This window comes from Mesocricetus auratus, unplaced genomic scaffold, assembly GCF_017639785.1.
Source record: "Mesocricetus auratus isolate SY011 unplaced genomic scaffold, BCM_Maur_2.0 Super-Scaffold_100004, whole genome shotgun sequence".
Taxonomy (NCBI): domain Eukaryota; kingdom Metazoa; phylum Chordata; class Mammalia; order Rodentia; family Cricetidae; genus Mesocricetus; species Mesocricetus auratus.
Window position 1 is genome coordinate 82,347,143 of NW_024429189.1, and position 26,152 is coordinate 82,373,294.

Sequence of the window (26,152 nt, forward strand, 5' to 3'; positions counted from 1 at the left end):
AGACTCAAAGAATGTCTCAGGGTGTTTAGCATAACGTCTTAGGCTGTGCATTTAACTGGAATCTTAAAGATTTAGCATGAAGCATATGTGATCCTTGGGAAGCATTGAGTAGTGGCCAGTGTTACATAGTTCTGATGCTTTTGGGAAAGATGTGTAATCAAACATGAGCCTTGGATAGAGCTCTTTCCTGGCTTTATTTGGTTTCCTTCATTGCTAGAGGTAGAACCCAGGTTAACAAGAGTGCTAGACAAACACTGTACCACTGAGTTTTACCCTCAACCCTCATCCTTGACTTCCCACCCATTAACTGGCTTTTGTGTGGTTTCATCTATGATTTCCTTTCCCTGTCTACTGAACCAGGCCTTTTTATACTTGTGAGGAGGGGATCACATACTTAAGTCACTTGAGGATGTCTGCCATGGAGAAAGCATTAGAACGGTTTACACGTTCCTGTGCACATCTGTTTGTGTGTATTTGTTCATGTGCTTAAAAATGTAACGTGTGCATGCACATGCATGCGTGTGCTCATGTGCATACACACACACACACACACACACACACACGAGAGAGAGAGAGAGAGAGAGAGAGAGAGAGAGAGAGAGAGAGAGAGAGAGAGAGAGAGAGAGTCAGTATCCTTTCTACCCCTGGATATAAAGCAGGGTCTGATGACTGGCAAATGGATCTCACAGGTTTCTAGGACTCTAAGATTGGAAACATTAGGGCAAAGACTGGTTAGTTACTGTTCTTTCTTGTACTTAGTCAATGTTTAGTTAATATGTACTAAATTGAATTGGGGGGCTGTTTTTTAATACAAATTAATATTTTAAGTGACACCCCTCTTTTTAAGAGAAATTAAATTCAGTGATTTGTAAATCATTGTTTGCCAAAATATATGTGTTACAGAAAAATTCTGCTGAGGAAGAGTGTGTAAAGAAATTTCCTTCCTCAGAGGTGAGAGCTGAGTAGGACATCTTTTGTGTAATTACCATAATTCTCCATCTAGTCTCAACATAAAGACTTGGCATTGGAATTTTCCTGATTGTTCAGCCCTTCTGTGTGTGTTGCCTCCTTAACTAAAATGTCTAGTGCCATTGGCTATGAGCATGAAGTGCTGCTGAGAGACTTGCTTCTAGAGAAAAACCTGTCCTTCCTAGGTAAGTGTTGCTCAAGTCTTCTGGCTTGTAGTATCATCATGGGTACTTAAAGATATTGTTTTAAAATCTTCACCTGCAGGTAGTATGTACTGAAGAGAGAGAAGATGATGATTGATGCTCTGCATGTTATCTTTTATTGATTTAGACCTGAGCAGAAACTCTCTTACCCAGTCCCCTATATAGACAGCACATGCACAGGCTTGCAATTAATATTTTATAGAATAAGTGGCTGAAAAAAATGCTTTAATATCTGTTGCAGTATTACTTTTGGTGTCATGAGATATTAACCATAATCTAAACCTTATGAGAGAGGGAAACAAAGAAATATTGTCTATAAAATGCTTTATATATTAAAGAGAATACTTAGAAAAACTCGTGTTAGGTACGTTTGTCTTCTCATATAGGAAAATCCTGTTACTGAAAAGCAAAATATTAAGCTCTCATTGTTTTCATGAGATTTAATTGTGTCATAGATTTAGTATGATTTCTCAAAATCCCCCTAAGTCTGCATTCATACGTGGCCCAGTAGAGAATCTTACTGTACAATGTTATTTTTTTCAACATCTCTTCATCAATGTAAATAAAGCCTGGAAGGATGTCCATATAACAATGGAGCAAGGTAACCATAAAGCGCCCAACGAAGCATCCGTTTCTCTCCTCCGTTGTATCTGTGGTAACTAACAAAAGACCCACACCAGTCATGTTAGTAAGCAGCTTCATGTCGACAAGGAAGAACCTTTATAGTTTAATTTTAGGGACAAAAATAGCAAAATATATTGTGACCTTTTTTACTGTAAAATGGTTAACAAATCAGCCAAGAAAGTCAAATCCATAAAACCTAAGTTAAATCTTTCCATACTGCCCAGTGGTTTTACTCTCCTGGAGTAGGTTGTGTTACAAGATTGTTGGTGCCTTAAGCTGAGAGAGATAATAAGTATTCACTAATTAGGAATCAAAAAAAAGATAAATTAGGGAAATGGTCTCCAGTTACTAAATTTCAAAAGTAGAAACAGCCAAGTGTTTTCATATGAGGGGCAGTGGAATTGTAGAGCCTATGGAAATAATGTAGTGTGGGAATAAATTTGCTTTTAAAAATGCATAATGCAAACTAAAATAGGTAAAAGCTCGGAGCTGTTATAATATAGTTATAATGGGTGCATGATAGCATTCTGAGAATATTATCAAGTGTGTGATCCACCATGTCTTTGGCTGTAGGTTAATGTGGACACAGCTAAGTCTAATTTTTGCTTTAAGTCGCCGGGTAAGTGGTTGTCTTTTCAGAGCTTATTGGTGTTATTCTGTGTCACCATCTGTCTATGGACAGTCAGGCCCCCTCGGGCTCACTTCTTTGTCTAGCCTAACTTCTGAATGCTTCCTCCCTGAGGACTAGTGGACTCCAACTGGAAGAAAGACACAGAGTTTAGATGTGAGCTCAATTTAGGTCTAGAATCTTAAGTAACTGGAATAAACTCACTTTACCTGACATTTACCAGTGCTGGAATATGTTCAAATAATTGTTTTCAATGCTATAAAAGTACAGAAATAGTGACATATGAATTTGATGGGTCCCACATACTCCTTTGTGCTCTGGGATGTACAGGGACTTATTTGATGGAAACAGACCTGTTGTGTGAGGAAATAAGAACAAATATCTGTTCACCCTAGGTAGAGAACTGACTGCAAGCCAACAGTTCCAACCAAGTTATAATCAGTGACCCTTTAGATTTTCTGGGGTTGCCTACAAGCACGTGGATGACTCAAAGGCAGCTGCATCACAGAAGACTCCATCCCAGTGCAAGTAAAGACTTACAAAAGCCTCATTCTAGAGTTTCCCATACAACCTGTGGTCACATTGTGAGGAATTTCTTCCTCATCTAAGTATGACTTTCCAAATTCCCCCTAAGTCTGCATTCCTAAGTGACCCAGTAGAGAATCTTACTGTACAATGTTATTTTTTTAACATCTCTTCATCATTAGAAATAAGGTCTGGAAGGACATCCATGTAATAATGGAGCATGGAAACCATAAAGCAATTGTTTACTGCGTTCGTGAACTTTGGATCTTGCAACTCACTAGCTCAATAAGTTTCTTTTACCTCCTGGGCCTTAAATCCTAACTTTGAAATCCTCCAGCCCCTGTGATTCACAGGACCTCAACTGATAATACCAGATGTCTCACAGGAGCCCGCAAATTAGAGCTTGATTTTCTCACTTTCTTGGCTCATGCAACTAGTCTCAAGGAGACATGGTTATTGTGTCGTTCAGTGTTTTTTTTTTTTTTTTTTTTTTGCTGTCCTGGCATTCAGATGGATGCCATCCAGTTCCGTGTCCCACAGCCTTATGAACCAAGCTGTGGGTGACTCCTCCATTACTTGTTTAAAAGCTTTCACATCCTGAGCAGTTCAGAAGCAGAATATTATTTGCTTATAACAATTTACTGGACTAGACCTTCTGCATGCTGAATTGGGTGTTTTCTGTGTTAAAGCTGGAACCTGAGGGGAGTCTTCTATGACTTCTGTCTCATGCTTTCCCTTTTTATTGGGCATCCTTTCCCTGTTACTCTTCCTATGGCTTCCTTGTTAGGTCCCAGGAAAAGCTTGCTCTAATTTCTACTTTTTTGCTCTGTATCCATCCCATCTTTCACTTTTGTAGCTATGTCTTTTCTCATTGTAATTCTTCTTTTCCATGGCAAGTTCTTTGTAAATAAACAGCAGAGACTCTGATGGAGGAAGTCTTCTGTACATGTTTATCTTATTGGTTGTTGAATAAAGCACTGTTGGCCAATAGGGAAGCAAGATAGGTGGAACTAGGAGACAGGGAGAATTCTGGGAAATGTAAAGTGTAGGGAGTTGCCATGTGATCCCGGGAGGAGAGGGCATGTCTGGCATTCTCGGTAAGATAATATATATTAGTAATTATGGGTTAATAATTAAGCTAGCCATTAAGAAACCATAGAAAATGGCCAACAGCTTCATAATTAATATAGTGACTTGTGTGTTATTTGAGGGCTGAGACAGCAGCGGGACCCAAGCAGCTGGAGGTTTACATGGTACAGGACTCCATTGCCACTGCATTTTACAGCCCAAACCAACGCCCAGGCAACAGCCTGCTTATATTACAATATATTGTTAAGTTCACCAGACATTTAGGGAGCGTCCCCATATATAAGAGACCCTATATATCAAGGAAGTATGTCACACCATAGGACATAGAGGAAGACAGATACTGTAGGATTCCCCACTGAGGCCACTAAACCTTTAAGATGACTTCGATAGGTTGCATGTCTCACCACCCATTTCAGGGAGCATGGACATCCCACTGTGGGAGAGAAGCCACCATTGCATACCACACAGAGAAGGATAACCATTTCAGAATCACCCTCAGAGGTCAGACTCAGTTGTGGTTTTATCAGCCATTGCAGAGACTTGTAACTGCTTTCCTCCCAACTCATCTTAGATTCTGCCCCCTGCTTGAGCACCAGTTCTGTTGTGTGCCTTTGCTTGGAGTGACTTGAAAACAAATATAGATCATACAAGACAGGCCATCAGTGACACACAGAAGAGGTTCCTCCCAAGTCATGCTTGTAGCAGTGAACCAGTGAGTTTAATGGAGCTCCTTGAAGGCATCTGCGACTCAGATGCAGCTGTATCACAGAAAAGTATGCCCCACTGTGATTTCCAAAGCTCTGCAGTCAGTTCCACTGAAGGGAGTCCCTACTCCCTGGACATTGCCCACTGTTTTTATGAGCTGGTGGAGCAGCTTTGTCTTGCAACTTGCTGAGCCTTATAGGTTTTGTTAGCTTTGTGAGCCTCAGGAACGTGTCTCCTCCCTGGAGGACAGATGTTTTATTTCAGAGGAAATAGCTACCTGACAATACTCTAAGAAGATACCTAACTCGTATTAAAAATAAAGAATCAGTACTAAGTTTAGACAAGTCCTTGCAATAATTTCAGTTCTGTTTCAAGGATTCTGATGAGATTTTTCTCATCAGAATACAAAAACTTGTTAATTTATTCTATGCATTCTAAGTTCTCTAATGTAGCATGAACCTATCAATGTTTGTTTATAGTTAAAACTCAAAAATCTTGTATGAATTACTGTTCTTTTACTTTATAAATACCTTCTTGGTGATTCATTAACTGCAAAGTATTACGGCAGGCAAATTTAAAAAGATGGTTATTTTAAAGGAAGTATGGGGAAAATATCAGTATATAAACATTGCTCATACAAGCATATTCTTTCTTGCTTACGTTTCTGGTTCTTGAATGTTGTTGCAGACATTGTAAATGTTTACCTCATTCTGATTCCTTAATAGGCAGAAACAATTTCTCCTTCTCATTCTACCCCTCCCTTCCTCCACTTCTATTCTAGACTACTTTTACAAAACAGATTTTCTTATTGCTTATTGTTTAAATATTAATTCTTTATAAAGTAGAGCTTATGGCTTCCATTGAAACATTTTATTCTGTTGTAGAATTTCCACCCATTGTATTTTCTCTGACCTCTACTTCTCACCAAGAGAAAAGAAGATTAAGTACCATTTTTTCCAGCCTTATTTTGTCTTGAATTTCTTTGTCTTGTAGCTATTAGCTGAGCAGTTTCAATGACATAGGACTTAGCCAAGCACCCTAGGACTGAGTATTTGTGGAGGAGGAATTGAAAATACTCATTTACTCATACGAATTTATCCTGTCTCAAAAACTTGTCTGTTTCATAGTATGCAAAATAAGACAGTTCAAAGATGAATAAATAAAATTATTATTTAGTAAAATTCTCCAACTAAGAAGTGATATTTATTCCACAAGTTAGCTAGTTAGTTGACTACTGTTGTAAAAGGGAGACATACACTAGTTAAAGTCCTGCTTTTATGGAGCTGTGGTCCCTGCCCTAGGAAGAGTGGGGAGGGGTCTGTGTAGTGTACTCTACTTAGCAGGTTTCCACTTAGTATCTTCTCAGTGGAAGCAAAATGTGCTAGTGGTGATTATTTTTAAGTACACTGAGTTCTGCTGTTGTTTGTTTGTTTTATTTACTTTGCATTTTAATTATGTGTATGTATCTAAGTATGTGCACATGGGTGCAGGTGCCCACAGAGGACAAAGGCTTCAGGTTACCTGGAGCTAGAATTACAGGTGGTTGTGAGCTGCCCTATGCAGGTGCTAGAAGTAGATTTGGAGCCTTTGCAAGACTAATATACGGTCTTTACCACGGATCTCTCTCCATCTCCATTTTCATACTAAAAACCAGTACAGGTACCCATATAATATTTTCATATTAAAAGCTGATGGCTAAATTTTTGAGATTAAAAATGCTGCATCCTAAATTGTTTTTTTTTTTTAACTAAAGTTGCAATAGATAGAATTTTGTACATTCCTCAGCTCCTTTTGCCAGGATTCCCCCTGGAGCCTCCAGGATGACTGCTTTGACTCACCAGGTTGGCTTACTTGCTCACCATTCTTATGATGGGAAGACACTGAATGATTTAAAAAGTTGACTCAAGTATGAAAACTTACAGGAAATTTTACTATATATCTCTATATATCAGAAGTTCTTTCCCCAGGTCCCTTGGTTACACTCAACACTGAGTAGTTGGCATTTAAAGTCTCAGAGCATATCAGACTCTGCCACCTGTATACAAGTTGAGGGGCACAGAGAACTCTCATCTTAGAATTGATCGGGAAGTATGGTGACCCTCCTGATGGCCACTTCATTGAAGTCACTGCATTCCCAGTACCAACAAAATAGAAAATGTTTTACTTACTGCATCTCCAAGTGACTTATGAGACCATGCTTTTCAATGCTGTATCTTCTCTTCAGTTTTTCTTTATTTTGAGGGGAGGGGTTGATTTTAGCTTTTTTGTTTCTGTTTGATTTTTTTAAATTTAGATTAGAAGCAATCCTATTTTACATATCAATCCCAGTTCCCTCTCCCTCCCATCCTCTCATCCTTGCCACTAACCTCCTCCCCCTCCTTCCATGGCCCTTCCATGGGGGATCATCAAAGTCTTTCACATCATTTGGAGCAGGGCCTGGGCCCTCCCCTATGTATTTAGGCTGAGAGAGTTTCCCTCCTTGGAGGAATGGGCTCCCAAAGGAATAAATACTGGTTCCATTGCAACAAACCCCATAGACTGTCCAGGCTTGCTAACTGTCACCCAAGTTCAGGAGGCCTGTTTGGTCCTATACTGGTTCCCCAGCTGTCTGGCTGGGGTCTAGGAGCTCCCACTTGCTCAGATCAGCTGTTTCTGTGGGTTCCACTCCTCCATCTGTACTGATTTTAGCTTTTATGGGGACTCCTGAGACCTTTCAGCAGAAAGAGCAGTGTAGTGCAGGGAAGAAATAGTGACAGTGAGGAGAGGACAAGACTGTTAGCACCTCTAGGAAAAACACAAAAGAACTGGTCCTGGAGACAGAAGATAAACCACTCATCAGCATAGCTTGGCATATCTCCAGGTCAAGGGGACTTTCATTAGTGACTGGAACAACCACTGTTGGGTGCAAATTCTTGTTAAGTTTAGCTTAATAAGGATGGCTCTGGAGATGTTTTATTCTTTCCAGCGAGTGTTACCCTGTTAGTAGACACTAACAATTACTTTGAGTGACACCTGAGAGGCACTCACTCTACCCTTGCCTCATTCCTTCCCCCCATGTTTGGACAAACCAGCTTATTTTACAGGGGCGCATTCGCGTATAATTCTCTGGGACTCCAAGAGGGTATAATGTGTAAAGCCAAATAGGCTTAGTGAAGGATGTCCCTTGCTGTAAGAAATTAGGATCTTTGTTTCTAAGAGTTCATCTGTTCCTGCTGTTTTCTTCTCTACCTTAAAACAAGCGTGCTGTGCTGGGGCAGTGATCTTGATGGGATAAACAGGGGATTATGACTTTAGGGGAGTAATAGGCAGCAGGAGCAGGTGAGACTTAGAATGCTAAGATTGTTTACCTGCAGATGTTAGCACTAATAAGAGACTAGAAATAAAATGTGATTATGTAGGCTGTAGGGAGCAGAGATGCTTAGATATTTCATAAGGAATCAGCCACTTAAATGCCTGTCTGTCAGAAGGCTAAAAGAGGGCAGGTTTTTAAAGTGGTAGGGTTGTGGTCTTAGGGACACGGGGAATAGGAGTTCCACCCCCTTCCCGGAGATATTGCAGTGAGAAGAGACGGTCCTCAAATATGCTTGTGTACACTTCCCTGTAGAACTAAGAGAGAAACTATACACACCTCCCCACTGCTTGAACATTTACACTCTGAAACTCTAGGCCCAGGGCCCTTCCCTCACTATTGCTATGATTAGATAGCATGCCTGCTGTTCTTCTGCTTTCCTGACCACTAACAATTTCTGGAAACTATTTTGGTTGTTAGTGGCAGAAAAGCAAACAAACTGTTGCACTTAAACACGCAAAATTACTGATTGGTCTTAATGCAGATCCAGCAACTCCCAAGGAGAGAACTTTGCTTCTAGTGTGCCTGGAATTCAGAAGACAAAGCAATGCCACCCATACCTCCTTTCTGTCCTTCTTAGGATGTATTTTTTAATGTTTCCTTCATTTCTGAGAAGCAAAGATGGTCACTTGCAGGTGCTAGTTTATTTCTTAGAACTACAATCCCAGAAAAAGGTGTCCTGTCATCTCAAAAACAAACAAAAAACACAGAAAGGACTCTGTTATCAGCTGGTCTCGGTCTAGTGTCCACTCAGAGTTGTATGGTTGGGGGATAGTTTACCAACTACTCAACAGAATCACAGTGTAGAATAGCAATGACAGGCAGGCCAGCTACAAGGCAGCCAAATGAAATAGTCTCTCCCTACAATGAATTAACTGTACTTTCCATCTTTCTTCACCATAATCTCAGCTCACCTGGAGTCAAATCACTTACTGTTACTACTGAATTCACTCAGTGGTCTGTTAATACTTGCAGATTTGTGTATGTAAGCACACGTCTGTCTCAGTGAGGGCTCTTTTTTAATGTCTCATAACTGTGAATATGCCTCTTCCATGGATACCAATTCAGAAGATAGCTGGGAGATACGGGTTGGCATTCAATCACTCATGAGAATTTTGAGGTTGGCAAAGGCTCCAGGGACTTTTTAGGCCCCCTTGTTTTTTAAGGAGAAACTAGCTTCAGGTTTTTCTTTACAACTTAGTGCCTTCACAGTAGCCTTCCTGGGTATGTCTAGTTTGTCTGCCATGCTGATTTGTCTGTCTTTTGAAGCATGGGGCCAAAAGGATTTGCAGTAATTTGCTGTGTTATTGAGATTAGTGTATTCAGTCTCCCCAACAACAGGCAGCCAGGATGACTTTCCTAGTCACTCTTCCTTGCTGCTCCAGCTCTTGACCTCCTATTTGTTTCCTATTTTTAGGGCACTTCAGGTTCCCCTAGTATTGTCCCCTGAAGACATAAGCAGAGGACAAGGTCAGAGCAGTCAGTTGCAGTCCTTATTAGTGGCTTTGAGAAGAGGCTTTGGGGGAAGAAGTTGAAACTAATGGCTGTAATGAAATTTGGAGTTGGGCAAAGATTTCATTTCTGTGTGAGATAGTCTCCCCATTCACTACGTGTGCGTTCGGTGTACCTTTGTTTGGTTTGCGTATCATAATGGTAGCTATTATTGAAGCTCTACTGATGCCTTCAGTAGAAAAGGCTGTGTGTGAGACTTGCTCTCAGGGAACATACAGAGAAGAAAGGTCACAGTTCTAAGCATTGAATTAAGAATGCTTCAAAAAAAAAAAAAGTCCAAGCACATGAAATACTAGAGTAGAAGACATGTACTGTTTTAATATGCATCAATGCATAACTTTGGGCTCTCTGAATTTAGTAATGATGTACAAGGTTTTAAAGGATTTTTTAAAAAATCATTTGGTGTATTTTATTTCATATTCATGGATCACTTCAGAGTGTTACTTCTCATTTTCAGATGTTGCAAACTGGAATTTTGTACAATTTCTTGGGAAATGATATATCTCTTAAATTTAAAGATTTTAATAAAACAGTATAGTTTAAAGAAAACATTTTCTAGTAGTTTTAAATATGATTTGTAAGCATATGTTAACTAGTTTCAGATGTGTCTTGTTCTCTGACTAAATCTCAACCCTTTATTTTAAGCAAAGAAATTGTGTAATTAGTAGCTAATTGCTTTGGATATTTTGGGTATTTCAATGAGATAACTCAAAGGACAGAGAAATTAAATGTTCACAATGTTCTTTCGGCATGTGTAATCCCTTTTTACAATATCACCTAAGGACAGACCTGACAATGTAAAACTAAACAGAGACCTGTGTTGTTTTTGTGCAGTTGAAATAATAGTGTTTAAAAGTAGTTTTGGAAATGAACATCCATTTCATCTGTGGATGCAGTTTTGTTGAGTTTTGGGATGAAATGACCAGATGACCACTGAAGCTCTGGAAATAAAAATAGCCAGTCCTCCAGGTGCTTTCAGACAGGTGTCCCCCTACCAATCACACAACATGAAAAAGAGCACTCTTCAGAAGCATTACACATGATCCAGATTAATTATTGACATAATTAAGAATGGTGCAATGTTGTGGGAACAAAGTGGGACTTGGTTGACATGGGCTCTCTATTTGCTATTTGGAAAGTTCAGGTCCTGGTGGACAACTTAATTTCTCTGGGCTTCTTTTAAGATATATAAATTAGAATGTGGGACTAGTTGTCAATAAGACTTTTCTAGCACAGAAATACTGTTTCATGAGGCTATGGTTGTGTTTAATTCTTCTTTTTGTAGATATGAAAGCTGTGTGCTTTTAAGTGATAATATTCCTATATTTATGTGGATGATGAAACCTTGGACCGTGAGATTAATGAGTTTAGGGGCTGTGAAATGCATAGGTTTATGCATGCGCCTTTCTGCCTGTCTGCTGTGTTCACTGAGTGAGGCTGGTAGGCAGGGTAGGGCGAGTGTACGAAAGTGCAATTTCAGATTGTTGCCCTCACTTTTCTCCTCTCTTAACTAATACTATTTTTTGTATCCTTTTTCTTTGACAAGACAGCATATATTTCAGACATCTGGTTTCATCTAGGGAGAGTCAAGAATCCTAAGTAACTAGTTAACTAAAGTGTGTGTGAAGCAGAAGAACCCACATGAAATGCATGGCTCTTAGGGGAAAATGTAGATTGCACACATGTCTAGTAGAGGGGAAATCTGCACCAATTAATAGTCAGATAAGAGGTAGGAATGTGATCATGACTACCCAAGTGGTTGGAGAACCACTACATCGGGGATATAAAATAGAAGTGTTATAGCAGTGAGGGTTTAGTAAGTAAAGAAAGGGCATTTCAGATGTTTTCAATAACCTCTTATTAAAGAAAGCAGTGGTAAAGACTCAGTTACTGTAGGATCAACTTGGCAGATACTGAGAACATGGAAGGAGGAGAAAGGAGAGGGGGAGGGAAGTCAGACAAACCGACTGAGACCTTATATCCCTTGGTACTTTGGAATTTTCCACAAGAGGATAGGAACATTCCCTAGCTTCACTAGTGTGTTTGGAACTTGAAATTTTCACATTAGAGACGCCATGCAGGTGCAGTTGCAAGTGCAGGTGCAGTTGCAGTGTAGTGAGTAGACTATGGGTCAGCTTTAAAGCAGTTTGACTGCACTGGTAGGTTGGGTTGCTTGGTGACCTTTGGGGGGAAAATTTTTTTTTGGCTGCTGTCAGAAACATAATCATTTTTCTTTCTGAAACAAATTTTAACATCTACAAAGGCTAGGATAATTTTAATAAAATGTCATCTATCTTTTTTAATGTCAACCAGCTTTTAAAACGATTCATCACTTACCTAAAACATTGCCCGAAACATTAGGGTTGATTTGAATAAATACCTTTTCCATTACCGTTTCTCATAGAGTAAAGTTGAAAGGTAGTGACTTTCCCAGTGTGGTTGTATAGTTCAATTTCAAAAATTCTTTTGTTTTATAATTAAAGTTAGTTTGATTTGTATTTCATTATTTCAAAAGCATGAAATTTTATTTTATTTTGTTGTATTCCCAGGAGAAATACAAAATCTGAGTAAAAATACCAACTTCTAACAGCATCCCACTTAGATATCTACTTTAATGTCTTGTCTTCTCATTAAAGCTTATTTATGTTTAAAACACTGACCTTTCAGGATATACACAAGAATGCTCTAAAATGGAGTTTCTCAACACTGGCCATGAAACCACTGTCTTGGGCTGACAAATGGATTGGAAATAAGCTACCCAACACTGGGAATGGGCCATTAATTTTAATCAAAGTTGATGCAGGAAGGCCAATGGGATGCATGACAATGTCAACAGCCCAGTAGGTGTTAAGAGACCACTCAGCCTTCCTTGTTACTTGGTTGAGCCATTAGTTGAGGTTGGGTGAAGACAGAAAGCCATGCCTGGAATTGAATGACCAGGTCACTCCAAAATCTAATGGAGAACTCTCCGTTTCAAAAATCACATTGTAATGTCATTAGAAGTCAAGGGCAGCATTTAGAAAATACTGGGAGGGAGGGAGGTGTGTGTGTGTGTGTGTGTGTGTGTGTGTGTGTGTGTGTGTGTGTGTGTGTGTGTGTGTATGTGTGTGTTTAAATCAAGCATCCTTGTTAATTTCCCCAACCTTATCTAGGTTCCTATTTCCCTGCTTTCTTCCCCTCCAATGGCCATCATTGATATTTACAGAAGAAACTGAAAAAGATAGGGAAAATATCTTCGAGCCTGTTTGCTTTCCTGAAGTATATGCTGCAGACTGTCAAACTCTTAACTGCCAGACACAGTTGTATACCTAAGGAACTAAGCAAGATGACTAATTGTGCAATCTCCTTTTTCCCCCCTTTTCTTATGTATGGGAACAGTTTTATGAATTGAAACTAGAGTTTCTTGATGGCTTTAAGAAAGCATTTATTTCCTGCTTGCAAAGGCACGGTGTTTCTGCCTTACTGTAAACTGTCAATATTGACTGCTGACACTAGTGGATCCCGTTTCTTCCCTTCAGTAAGTATATTTACTTTGAGAATTTTCAATTACCTAAAAAAAAAAAAAGGTAGCTCCTGACAGTTTGGATTAATGATGTTTATAATAAAGACATAAAAATGCAAAAAGGACAAAGAAGCATTCTTATATCTCTGATTCAGGTTTGGGAAGAAAATTCATTTGTTCTGATATGGCATTGCACGCATAAGAAAGACACGTATGGCTGCATTAGTAATTTTTCCACATATTTAAGTAAGAAAAGCAATTATATTGCTGTCTTTTTAATGGAGTGCCGCAATAAATGATAGTGTTTGCTCTTCCTGCAGATGAAGATCAGCTCCGTGCAAAGGGCTATGACAAAACACCAGACTTCATCTTACAGGTGCCAGTTGGTAAGTTCTTGAGCTTGATATGCATCTGTGTAGAGAGGGGACTGACTTTCAGATGTTACTATTAGCAGCTGTTTTCAGGGTAGCTTATCTTTCTAACACCGTGTGGAAATGGGTAAAACCATTGGAAACGCTATCTTAAATCATCTCGTAGTTGGTTCAGAAGAAGCCTGTGTCTCAACCCTTTGCCATGTATTGAGGAATGGCCATGCCTCCTAACAGGCATTATGAGATGCCATTTTCAACTTATTTCTCTAGATTTTGAATTTTTAAAACACAGTTTTGCCACACAGCCAGGCACACTTTGGTCTTCTTGACATGGCACTTGTCTAGCGGCAGACCAGCATCTTGAGCACTAAGAAAGGGGGTTTTGAAGAATGGGGTGAAGACGACAGGATGAGGTGGTGGCACCCGTGTGCCTGGCCATGAACTCACACAACGTGCTGTTTTGTAATTATGCCCACAGTGAATGGCAGAGGCTAAACCCCTGCTCACTAATGTGAAGCATAAAGAGGCCAGTGCATAACCGAGGATTTTCAATCTTCCCTCTCCTTTGCCATGTATTAGTAATGCTTTGTCCCTTAGCTGTGGAAGGGCACATAATTCACTGGATTGAAAGCAAAGCCTCATTTGGTGATGAATGTAGCCACCACGCCTACCTGCATGGCCAGTTCTGGAGCTACTGGAATAGGTAAGGTCCCATTATTTTTCTCTTAAGATAAACGATACTCAGCTGAAGTCTCATTAGAAAAAAATATTTTGTTTAGCTGGTAAAAATGCTAGGAGCCTTTTTTCCCATAGTAAATATAGACTCTGATTAATGTATTCATTTCAGATAATTTAAACTTCTCTGCCTTCATGATGTTGTTTCATTTTTTAAAACTTAAAATCTGTGCTTAAGGTCAAAACTGGTATAGTTTATTTCCTGCTTTACAGTGATTACATTAGTGTCACTTAAAATACGGATAACAAGCTGGATTTTTATCCTTTTGATGCGGAATGTATGCTTTCTTTTAGACTATAAAAATTTTTTTATTTTTTTATTTTTTTTTTTTGGTTTTTACGAGACAGGGTTTTTCTGTTTTGGAGGCTGTCGGTCCAGCCTGGCCTCGAACTCACAGAGATCCGCCTGCCTCTGCCTCCCGAGTGCTGGGATTAAAGGCGTGCGCCACCAACGCCCGGCTAGACTATAAAAATTAATTTATTATCAATCTCTGAAGACAATATCTGAACCATATGAAAGATGAAAATGTCTTACATTACAACAGTAGTGAACAGTTTACCGACCAATTTCTATAAGCATCTTGATGAGATAGAAATCTCTACAATTTAAGAGGTGCAAGTGGGAACAGATGTATCAAATACCTGCTGTGTGCCTAGACCTGAAAGTTATTTCAGTTGGTCCTTACAGAGAAGTTACAAGTGTGTGTGTGAGGGGTCATATGTGAGGGCATGTCTCTGGTACATGGGTTCATGTGAATATGTGCAGGAGTATTATACATATGTGGGAGTGTGTGTGTGAAGGCCCAAAGTTGACACTGGGTGGTTTTCCAGAGCAACTCACCACTTTATTTATTGAGGCAAGGTCTCACTGATACTGGAATTCACTGACTCCAGCTTGTTCTGGGGATCTCATCTCTACCTCACAATTGCTTGAGATCCAGGCAGCAATCGTGCCTGCCTGGCTTTGACCTAGATGATGGCAATCTGAATTCCAGTCCCAACATTTGTGTAGCAACACTTTTCCACGAAGCCATCTTCTCAGCCAAGAAGGTACTTTTATCCCCATTATATAGAAAAATAAACTGAGACTCAAAGAAAGGAAGTAATATGCTATCTGCTACTTATCACAGGCCTGTACTTATCTCTCTCCCCTATCCATTCCATTTCCAAAACAAGTCATTGTCATCTGCAGTGCAACTGTTGAATCCTTTTTTTTTTTATGATTGCATTCTTGTTTTCACAACATGTGTTTTCCTCCATGAAAACAAGAGATGGGTCAGGTGGCAGCCTTTCTAAATTAACCGCACTCCTCTGTCGTTGGCCAATAGTAAGAATACAGTAATAAGTTGACACATGCCTAGATCATTAAGGAAGGAGATGGTAGCATCTGCAGGCAACAAACAGTGTGGGGTGTGGGTGGGAGGCTATCGAATTTGGCATTATATTGTTACTCAGCTTTACAAAAGGCCAGCAGATCTCGCCCGTGGCAGCTGTGCTAAACTACGCCTACTCTTCGCCATGGTAACAGTGATCATGACAAAATGCTGAATGTAATGGCCTTCTTGATTTTCTTGTGTAATTGTGCGTAGCATCCAAGCTTTACTTTACAGGGATGGAGGAGAAAAGTGCAAAATGTTTTAGAAATCAATGCTGCTTCAGCGTTTCCTGTGTTTTATTCAGCCATTATTCAAATTAGCAGTAATGTGGCAAATTGAATTTTAGATTTTTTAGTGATTTTCTGATGAGTTTGAAATAGTAAAGAAAGCATCATTTTTGATAGTATAGGGAAAGCAATGACAAGAAAATCAAATGACCTAAGTTTAGGGTTACTAAAGGATTAAAAACAATTGATCATGTGAATCACTGTGCATTGAGACTGTGTTCCCCTCGTAGGTTCTGAGCAACAAATACAAGTTCAGTTTCAAATAAGAAAGCTCAATTTCAAATGCCCAAATCATATCTTCATTCTAAAACAACTCAACCCTCAAGTGCCCACTATGACCTCACACCACTCAAAATCACATCAATAATCTAGTCACCTCCATGGGAAACCTGTGGAGAGCCGACATAGCTGAGGTGGGCATGAGTAGTCAAGAATTTCCTTCAGTTTCTGTCCAGTTAGGTCAGGTTTTGTTTTGTGTTTGTTTTATTTTGTCATGTTTGATACTGGTTCTCAACTATGTAATCTGGGCTGGCCAAAACTCACCATGCAGACCTCTAACTCACAGAGATCCACCTGCCTCTTCCGCTAGAGTACTAGAATTTATGGTGCATACCACCAACCCCACTCCTTTGGGATTTTTAAAAATTATTTTTATTGCATTTTATTTTTTATTCAATATTTTACCTTAAGTATTGTTTAACATATTCTTTGAACATATTCTTTAAATGTACACCGGCAAAGCAGGCATAATTTATGTAGAGCATGTTACATGATGAGGAAAGTTAGCCTCGATTTTAAATATTCATGATCATTCAGGGAAGACATACCCTACAGGTAGTCACCAGTGCTGCCAAATGTCTGCAGGTAACCAAAGAAATGAAATTAGTGCCAAAGTGCAAAGCGGAACACCGAGGCTTTTCCTTCAATACAAACGGTGTGTTGTAATACTGTAGTGATTAGAATAGATTTACCAGTGGCCCAGAATTTGACCCAAGGCAATGTTACTCGTCTGTGAATGTATATTTTGTGAACATACACATAACAGGTGATAAAATTCTCTGCAGTAGAAGAAATTCTTTAGAAGAGGTTGGCATTTGAACTAAACTGGTGTGTGTGTGTGTGTGTGTGTGTGTGTGTGTGTGTGTGTGTGTGTGTGTGTGTGTGAGTGTGTGTGTAAGGGAGATCTCTAGTTAACAAGAAAACCCATATGAATCTATTTGTTCACACCTTTCGGGGTAATGATTGGATTTTCATGTAAAAGCATTCAATTCATATTTTAAGACAATTTTTATAACCTCATTTTCCCACACCAGTAATTGCTGAATTTAGATTGACATTTTCATAAGACTTTTCTTTATTAATATAAGCCTTCAGCAGTTTTTGAAAGTTGGTCATTCACTCCATCTTTACTAAAACATTAGATTTTCTTGTCTTCCATGATGTCTTTTTTCTCCCCTTAGTACCAGAAGCTTCCCTGGTCTTTTTCACTGGTTCTTCTTCCTGGCCTCTAGGTAAAAGGGCCCTAGGACTTAGTGCCCACCCTTCTTGTATCTGTGTCCATTGCATGGATAGTCCCTAAGATGTTTAATTGGGTCATGTAGTATTATATACTACTTCTATGTTGGTTTCTGCTAATGTTGACTTCCAGCCCTAACACTGCCTGAGATGAATTTCTGCTTGTCCTTTATGTACTACGTGTCTTAAATTTTACATGCATAAAACTAAACTCTTATTTTTTTTCCTTCAAGTTTGTTATTCTTCCATCCTTAACTAATGGTGCCACAATTTGCACTCAGTTCAAAAATCTAAGTTTTACCACAGATCCATTAGCTCTGTTTTCACTGTGTCTCAAGCTATGTATTTATTACTGTCTTACCTACAGTTGCCTCAGCACCCAGTAGTATCTCTTGGGCAATTACTCTAGCTTTCAAAACTGATTTCCTCAGGTCCATCTTACAGCCCTGCGGTCAGCTTTTCATATCCCAGTCTTGAAAGTGTAAATTATATTGTGTTCTTTCTCTGCTCAAAACATTTTAGTGCCTTTCTGTCAACAGTTAAAATAAAATTCCAACTCCTCTCTGATACCCCGGACCCTCTGCATGATCTGCCCACCCTCCAGCTCGATAGTAGATACATACACCTCTCCCCAATAGCCCTTTTATTGTTAAATTCTTACCATACCTATTCTTGGTTTTCCTTGAGTCTTGTTCCTTGTTTGTACTTCAAAACCTACTGTGGTTCATTCTTTTGCCTGGAAGTTTCTTTGCTTGGTTCTACACTTAACTTTCTTCATGTGACAGTCAGACCTCAGCTCATTTTCCATCCTTGGAAGGACATTCTTGACCACCCAATCTAAGCTGTAAGTTCCTCAGTCAGTTATGTCTCTGCGCAGGGCTTTAGTACTCCAAGAATGAGTGGATGGATGGATGGATGAATGAATGAATGAAAAGTAACGAAAACTGCTATATAAAACTGTTCAAGAGCACATTCCATTTTATACTGTTATTTTGAAATGTCTTTTCTCTCTCATTGCTTTGATATCAAACTTTAGAAACTTGCCTTGCCTTAATTCACCTTTAAAAGATTTAAATCCTGTGATGCAGTTCCTTTTCCAAAATAGCATGTACTGTCTGCAGAACATTTTCTGTCTTGACTAATTCCCAACATGCTCCCTTCTGCTTCTCTCTAGTCAAATAGCTAGCCTTTGAGAAGCAGCATTTGGTCCACAATACAACCACAAAATGTGGAATGCTACCAGAAAACATTTCTTTGTGAAACCAACACTCAGAAGCCTTCTCCTCCTCTTTGTGTAGTTGTGAAGTGAATTCTTTGACAGTTTGGCTTGCGTTGTTAAGTCTACTTTCATGTTGGGATGACAGACAGTGGAAGAAAGCAGTTCTACAGTTGAAAGCCAGATTCTTTGCTTGGTTCTAACCTACTGCCCATCAATGGAGTAGGAGAATGAAAAGCTTGACAGAGAGGGACCCGTATGCTATGGTGACCAGTGTCCAACAACTACTGATTAAGAGCATGAAAGTCACACGTAGGTTCGGGCCTTCTGCTGTTCTTGGTATCTTCAGGCACACTGTCATCCTGCCATCACAGGCATCAATCTTAAAAGTGCATTTAATAGGTAAGTTTTTCAGAGACCATTGAAGCTGACTGGCTGGAAACAATGAGCTTCTATGTGCTTGAACTTAGCCTTTCACAGGAGACATCCTTGAAGTTATGGAAGGAATAGGTTCTGTTGGTCTTATGCTTGGAAACAGCTTGTCTATCCTCAGAACCCCTTGTTTTCTCCTCAAGAGATTGGAAATGATAATACCTTTCTGACCCAGTTATTGAATACCTGTGAAGTGCTTTCATACTTGCTTGTAGTCAACACATGTTAGTCCTCCTCTGTCTTTGTTACATGTCACTGTCTAGAGGAATTTGAAGGTATTGGCACTAGACGGTTTGGATCGTCTTCTTTGACAGATAAACTCCTTACGTAACTTTAGTGCTCAGCTTGGCTGACATCTCCTTAGGAAAACTTGGTGCCTTTAGAAGGACACATGTCTGTATTATGCTGATGATTCCATAGCAGTTATCAAACATTATAATTGCTGTTTGCTTGTCACCCTCTTCAAGTTAATGCTGTCTAGTTGTTCTATCTTTAAATTCTCAGAGATTGGCAGAGTGCCTGTCACACAGTAGGTGATCAGTGGATAGTTATTCATTGTATGACTGTGTGATGGATAGACTCACACTTAACAGGCAACAATAATTTAAATCAACTGTTAAGGATTATATGAGACATAGTGACATTAAACCATAATTGGTTCAATTTTTTTTCTTGAGAATACCAGCGTCAGAACAATGGAAAATGTCTCATTTTCTAAAACATTTTTATATACTTTATAGATGAACAAGCTTTTATAGCCCTATTTTAGAGAAGTATCATAACTATTTTATGATTTTTAAAGCAGGCAATGAAAGGTAACCACATGGCAAATGCATTTTGTAAAGTTTTTCAGGTAAATATTTATAGTTGTTTGTTTTGTTTAGTTAAAATAGGATCTTACTCTACAGCCCAGACTGGCCTTGAGCTTGAGATAGTCTTCCTGTCTCAGCCCCCTGAGTGCTGGGATTACAGTTATGGTTCTTCTCACCCAGCTTCATATTGATGACTTCCTTTCCTCAAATTTTTTACTTCTTGGGTTTGAAGTTTGACAAATGGCTTGAAAACCTAGTAGAGAACAATTAGTTTCTTAGAGATGAGAGAGAGAGAGAGATATGAATTAAAGCCTGTTTCCTGCATGTCCATATTTCAATTATCCATCAAGTCAACAGACCTGAAAGAAAAGATTCTATTGTGCTTGAAGATTTGCAAGTTGAAGTTTGTGTTTAGAATTCTCACACTCCTTGTAGTCCCAGGCTGTTTGTAGCAGTGCAGGTACAGGTAGCCCCACTACCCTGTCTTATCCCTCTTCTCGCTTCACCTGGAAAGCTGTCAATCATAACCCAACCTGCACAGCCCTGCCCCATGCGCATTTCCACAAATCCATGGCCTCAGGCAGAGGGAAGGGTATCTTGGCTCCCTAATTAGTACATTTTGATTCCCTTGCAATGAAGAGCACCACATAAATAAAAGGGGCTGGGAGACAGAGATTGGGTTCCTTTGGCCTTGTAGAGTCCTCTCTGTGTGAATTGGATGCAGACTGAATGGGACTAGAGCATCTTCTCAGTTTATGTTACTGGCATTATCCCATCTTGATTGGGTCTGAGGGACAATATCAACGGAAGCAATGTGTACATTTTGTGTACTGGCATTAAGGTATGTGGAGATGAGCATCGGGGGGAAATAGGACCTAAATCACATTGTTGTACTTCTTCAGAGATTAAGAGCCAGGTTCCATCTGTCAGAGTTTTGAACGTTTGGCTCCAGAGAGTCTACTCTCCTACAGGCAATGCTAAGCTAATACCTTCTGCCACAGAAATCGATTTGAGTTCATTTCTTCCCTCTCAGGGCTTTTTAAAGATCAGTTATTTGTTCAATGGTCTGGTGATTGCTTTCTCTGGTCAGCGATAACCTGAGAGGAGGCATTTGGAACAAGGCCGCCAGGCAGTCAGAGGCAAAGAAGGTATGTTACAGAGGATGACCAGAGTTTTTCTTGTATTAAGATACTTTCAGGAAGCCTGCAATTAGTCAAATCACAGATTTCCAGTTATTTCAGTCTTGTTAAAAGCAAGGCTGTTCACATCTGTCGTAAGTTGGAGTTTGTGCCTCAGCAATAGAAGCTCGTGCAAACCTTCAATTACGGCAGCCTCTGAAGGCGCTTCAGCAGTACACTAACAAGCAGTCATCAGCAACAAGAGACAGATTGACTAATAATTAGCCAATGCGCTGGAGAGGACTTCTGTGAAGGTAAAATATAATAATTTGCCTTCCCATCTCTCATGTTGGAGTTGCTTGTAAGATATTGACATCCCATTGTTCGACAAATACTGGACACTGTTATTAGCTAGAGCAACCTCAAAATATTTAATAAAGATGAGGAAAGTGTTTTCTGTGTACTTAGTACCTTCATGAGAATGTTTTCTCAGAGTAGTCAAACCATTTCATCTGCACCTGGAATGTAAATCACAAGGCTTGCCCCGGCAAGGAGTTTGCACAGTGCACCATCATTCATGGTTTGCAATGATGACTTTAGAAGCAGACCTAAGCAAAGAAACAGAAATGTTGTCTTGGGCCTTTCAAGTAGGATTTGCAACAAAGACATGGTTGTTGCCAGCTTGGGAAGAGTTCAAACAAAGGACTAAAAGAAAAGAAAACAAGTCTGTTAGGAAATGTCCATGGGACACAATTTCTTTACTTACCTAGGTACCTATGTGTCTGATTGCTACCTTTAAGCACATTGAGGAGTGTTCTGAGGGAGACATATTGGCCAATTTCACAAAGCCAGGGAAGAATGAAGTGTTGAAACGATAGCTCTTCCTGCTGACCCCATGTAATGGAGTTCATCTGTGTCATGCAGGGTTCAGAAATGTTATGTCAAACCAAATCAACAAAGAAAGAATGGAGTGGCCATCAAAGAATGCAAAAATGCCATTATGATCTAACCACACAGACAGGTGAGAGAAGGGTGACAGTGTGCTGATAGAAAGTGATGACTACAGGGGAGTTAGACCAACATCCTTTCTGTGTGAAGACCCTTTCTGTAATGAATTCTGTAAGCAGAGGATCAGGCTGAAATGGATGTAAACTTTACCTTATACTCATATCACATGGAAAGAAAGCATTTTGCTCTTCATTTCTCTGATAGGGTCTTGGTATAGCCGGTCTTTTTTTGGGCCACCAGCTCTCAAATCGTGACATGGAGACTTTTTATTAATGAGAAAAACCTGCCCTTAGCTTAGACTTGTTCTCAACTATCTCTTAAAATTTAATTTAACCTATTTATACTAGTCTATGTTCTGTAACATGGCTCGTAACCACTCCTTAGTACCATACGTCCAACTTCCTCTGCATCTGGCCAGCGAATCTCTGAGCCTCAGATTCTTTCCCAGAGTTCCTCTCTCTTCCAGGAAGTCCTGCCTATCCTCTCCTGCCTACCTATTTGGCTGTTCAAATCTTTATTAAACTAATCAAAAGGTACCTTAGGCAAGTGAGAAAGGGCAGAGACTTATCTTCACACAGTATACAAAAAGATTATACGAACATCTGGGCACTGGGAAATGTATTTTATTTTGAAAACCTTAAAAAAAAAAAACCTTTTGAAAGCCTACACCCAGTATTGAATTACTGGCCTAGCCTTGATTTTTTTTTAATTAGGTGTCTGTGTATGGGTATGTGAATGTGAATGTAGTACCCATAAAAGCCAGAGGTGTCAGATATGAGCTGTCCAACCTGAGTGCTAGGAACCAAACGTAGATCCTCTGCAAGAGCAGTGAGTGTTCTTAGCCTTTGAGCCATCTCTTTAATCCACCAAATGGGGGTCTGATCTTATATATTAGGATGCACTGGTTCCAAGCAGTGAATGTATTCAGGCAATGCCAGTGCCATAGGCATGCCAGCTCTATCCTTGAGTGGTTGACAAGTGAGGTTTAGTGTAGTGAATTACAGAGACAGCACCTGAACCCTGGTCTTCCTATGAATTCTATAGTATGTCCTTTCATTCTACCTTGGAGCTTCATAAAAGTTTTGATGAGAAGTACTAGATAGAACTTTGTTGGTTAGTGGGCACGCTAAGCTGAAGCTAAAAACCTCTCCAACACATGAAGTCTGAGGACTCACCTCCATGTGAATGAAAAAAAAAAAAAGAGCTAGGTATTTTGTCTTGCCCAACAGCCTTGTACTGTATTCAAAATAATCTATAGAGTCAGTGTAAAAGCCTGTCATTGTTCCCACTCATCAGAATACAGTAACCCCTGAATTGTTGGAAGTTCAAGGCCACAGAATTGAGTTGATTTGTATATGACCAGGAGTTTAAATTTAGGAAATAAGTTGACTAAAGGCTGTTTGTTAGAAAACAATACAGAGAAACCCTGTCTCGTAAAAACCAAAAAAAAAAAAAAAAAAAGAAAGAAAGTGTATATTTTTAAATGTTTAAGTAGAGTTCCTATTTGATTCTGAATTACAATTTGCTCCAAATAAAAAAGGCAAATATTAAAACAGGCTTTTGTCAGGTTTATTTGACATAAAGTACCCATATTTGAAGTTTATAGTTGGATAAGTTGGATATGTATACTAAGCTTGGCTAGCACCCTTGAGCATAACCCTTTTCCTAGATAGCCCTTTCACAGATGCCTATTCAAGCCCACTGCCTGCCTTTGTTACTATTGGTTAGGTTACATTTTTCCTACATCTTTCGGCTCTGTTTCTATTCTTCCTTTTTTCTTTTTCTTTTTATTTATTTGTTTAGTTTTTGGCTTTTAGTGTATATGTTTCTGTACCTTTTTTTATATACTTGCATGCACGCATGCTCGCATGCACGCACACACACACACACACACACACACACACACACACACACACACACACACAGAGCAGTTATTTCAAGGTGCAGTACAGTTGCTGAATTGCCAGTAGTTCCTAGAGCACATTCAGTTGCTGTTGTTGTACTATTATTTGTGTCCACTAACCTGTGGATACTTAGTTTCTCATTCTAGCAATTAAAAATAAACTTATGATATGCAATTAAAAAAAAACCTTTAGGTGACTTCATTGCTTTTAAGTAAATACCTACAAATAAAATGGTTGGGACATGCAGTGGGTATATTTTGATTTATGAAAGAATTAATCTGTGATCACCCAAGGATTATACCTTTCTCCATTCCCACACGCTGACTGCTTGCTGTGAGTGCTTGCTGTCTTCCTAATCGCTTGATATGCTCAGTCTTTTGCATAGGACTTTCCAATACTTGTACCTCACCATGGTATCAATTGCATTTTTGTGATATCACATTTACAAGTTTTATAGACTTATTTGCCATCAGTTTGTCTTTGGAGACACTGTTGCTTCTTTTGTAATCTGTATGCCTTCATTTCTTATTTATTACTTTCTTGTGCTAGCTAGAGTTCCCACACAAAAATGATTGGTGATGACACATACATCTCTAGTTTGCTATAAATTTCAGATGAAAATTACTCTACCATTAAGATGTTAACTCTAGATTTTTGCAAATACTTTTTATCATATTGAGGAAGCTTCCTACTATCCCTAATTTTCTGGGCATCTAATTAAAAGTGAGTGTTGGATATTTTTCAAAATACTTCTGTGAAGATGACCATATTTCTTTGAAACTGTGTGAAGTATAGTGATTGACTTGGGGTGTCAAGCCAACCAATCTTGTCTTCTTGAAATAAGGTAAGTTTAGTCAGCAAGCAGTAACTTTTCATATAACTTATGTTTAACTTTGTAAACTTACTAATTTCTTGAAATAAGGTAAGTTTAGTCAGCAAGCAGTAACTTTTCATATAACTTATGTTTAACTTTGTAAACTTACTAATTTCTTGAAATAAGGTAAGTTTAGTCAGCAAGCAGTAACTTTTCATATAACTTATGTTTAACTTTGTAAACTTACTAATTTCTTGAAATAAGGTAAGTTTAGTCAGCAAGCAGTAACTTTTCATATAACTTATGTTTAACTTTGTAAACTTACTAATTTCTTGAAATAAGGTAAGTTTAGTCAGCAAGCAGTAACTTTTCATATAACTTATGTTTAACTTTGTAAACTTACTAATTTCTTGAAATAAGGTAAGTTTAGTCAGCAAGCAGTAACTTTTCATATAACTTATGTTTAACTTTGTAAACTTACTAATTTCTTGAAATAAGGTAAGTTTAGTCAGCAAGCAGTAACTTTTCATATAACTTATGTTTAACTTTGTAAACTTACTAATTTTGCATCAGCATTCATGAGTACTAGAGATCCATTTTGATATTTAAAGGATTACTGGTCCTACAGTATGAATATGAGTTCCTCCTCTTCAGTTTTCAGGAAATCTTTTGCGGAGTTGTCAGTTGTGTTAAGCTTCAAACACAGTTGCCCAGCCATCTGGACCTGAGGTATACTGTTGTTCTGTTGTTGAAAAGTTTTATAACTTTGAAATCACTACTTATTTCGTGATTTTAGGACTTTGTCTTTCAGAGAATGTGTCTTTTATCTAAGATGTAGAATGTACCAGTGTAATCTTGCTTAAAACAGTCCCTCATTATTTTAATACTTGTCAACTTTTTTATACCACCTTTGTTAGTCCTGCTATTGAGATCTGTGTCTTCTCCCCCCTCCCAGTCAATCTGCCTAAAAGTTCTTTTGATTTTTGTTTTCCCCCAAAAAGATGAATATTTGATCAGCTGATTTGTTTACATAATGACATTTTCCCCTCTTCCATTGGATTCTATTCATTTTCTTTATTTCCCTTAATTTCAACCTAATTTTCTCTTTCCTCTGGTGATTGAGGCTTTCTTAGTGTAGGCATTTGGTTGCTACTGAGTACCCTGTAATCAAAGCTGTGTCCTTTCCCTAAAGTTTCATACACTGTGCTTTCAACTTTCATTTTCATTCAAACCATGTATTTTCTACTTTTCTTTCTTTTTTGTTGTTGTTTTGGTTTGTCTTCTTGAGGCAATATGTTATTATGTAGCAGGATCCCCTAGAACTAATTCACTATGTATTTTGTTAAGGCCAGCCTCCAACTCACAGTCCTCCTGCCCATATATCTCATGAGGACTAGGATTGTAAACCTCTGTCACCCCACTTGCCTGTTAATCTCTCTTTTGACTCACAAACTATTG

General features: G+C 38.9%; 1 protein-coding gene across 5 annotated transcripts in view; it reads left to right on the top strand.

Annotated features, from left to right (window-relative positions):
* The window catches only part of Cdin1 (CDAN1 interacting nuclease 1), a 212,623-nt gene that overhangs the window by 99,757 nt on the left and 86,714 nt on the right, over window positions 1-26,152 (top strand). For 2 of the 5 annotated variants that reach the window (XM_021231048.2, XM_021231042.2), the window contains exons 8-10: window positions 1,087-1,154; window positions 13,427-13,492; window positions 14,057-14,180. In XM_021231048.2, coding sequence (XP_021086707.1) covers window positions 1,087-1,154; window positions 13,427-13,492; window positions 14,057-14,180 — 258 coding nt within the window. The remainder of the gene's footprint in view (window positions 1-1,086; window positions 1,155-13,426; window positions 13,493-14,056; window positions 14,181-26,152) is intronic. The other 3 variants (XM_040746016.1, XM_005064760.4, XM_021231052.2) reach the window with 2 other exon arrangements.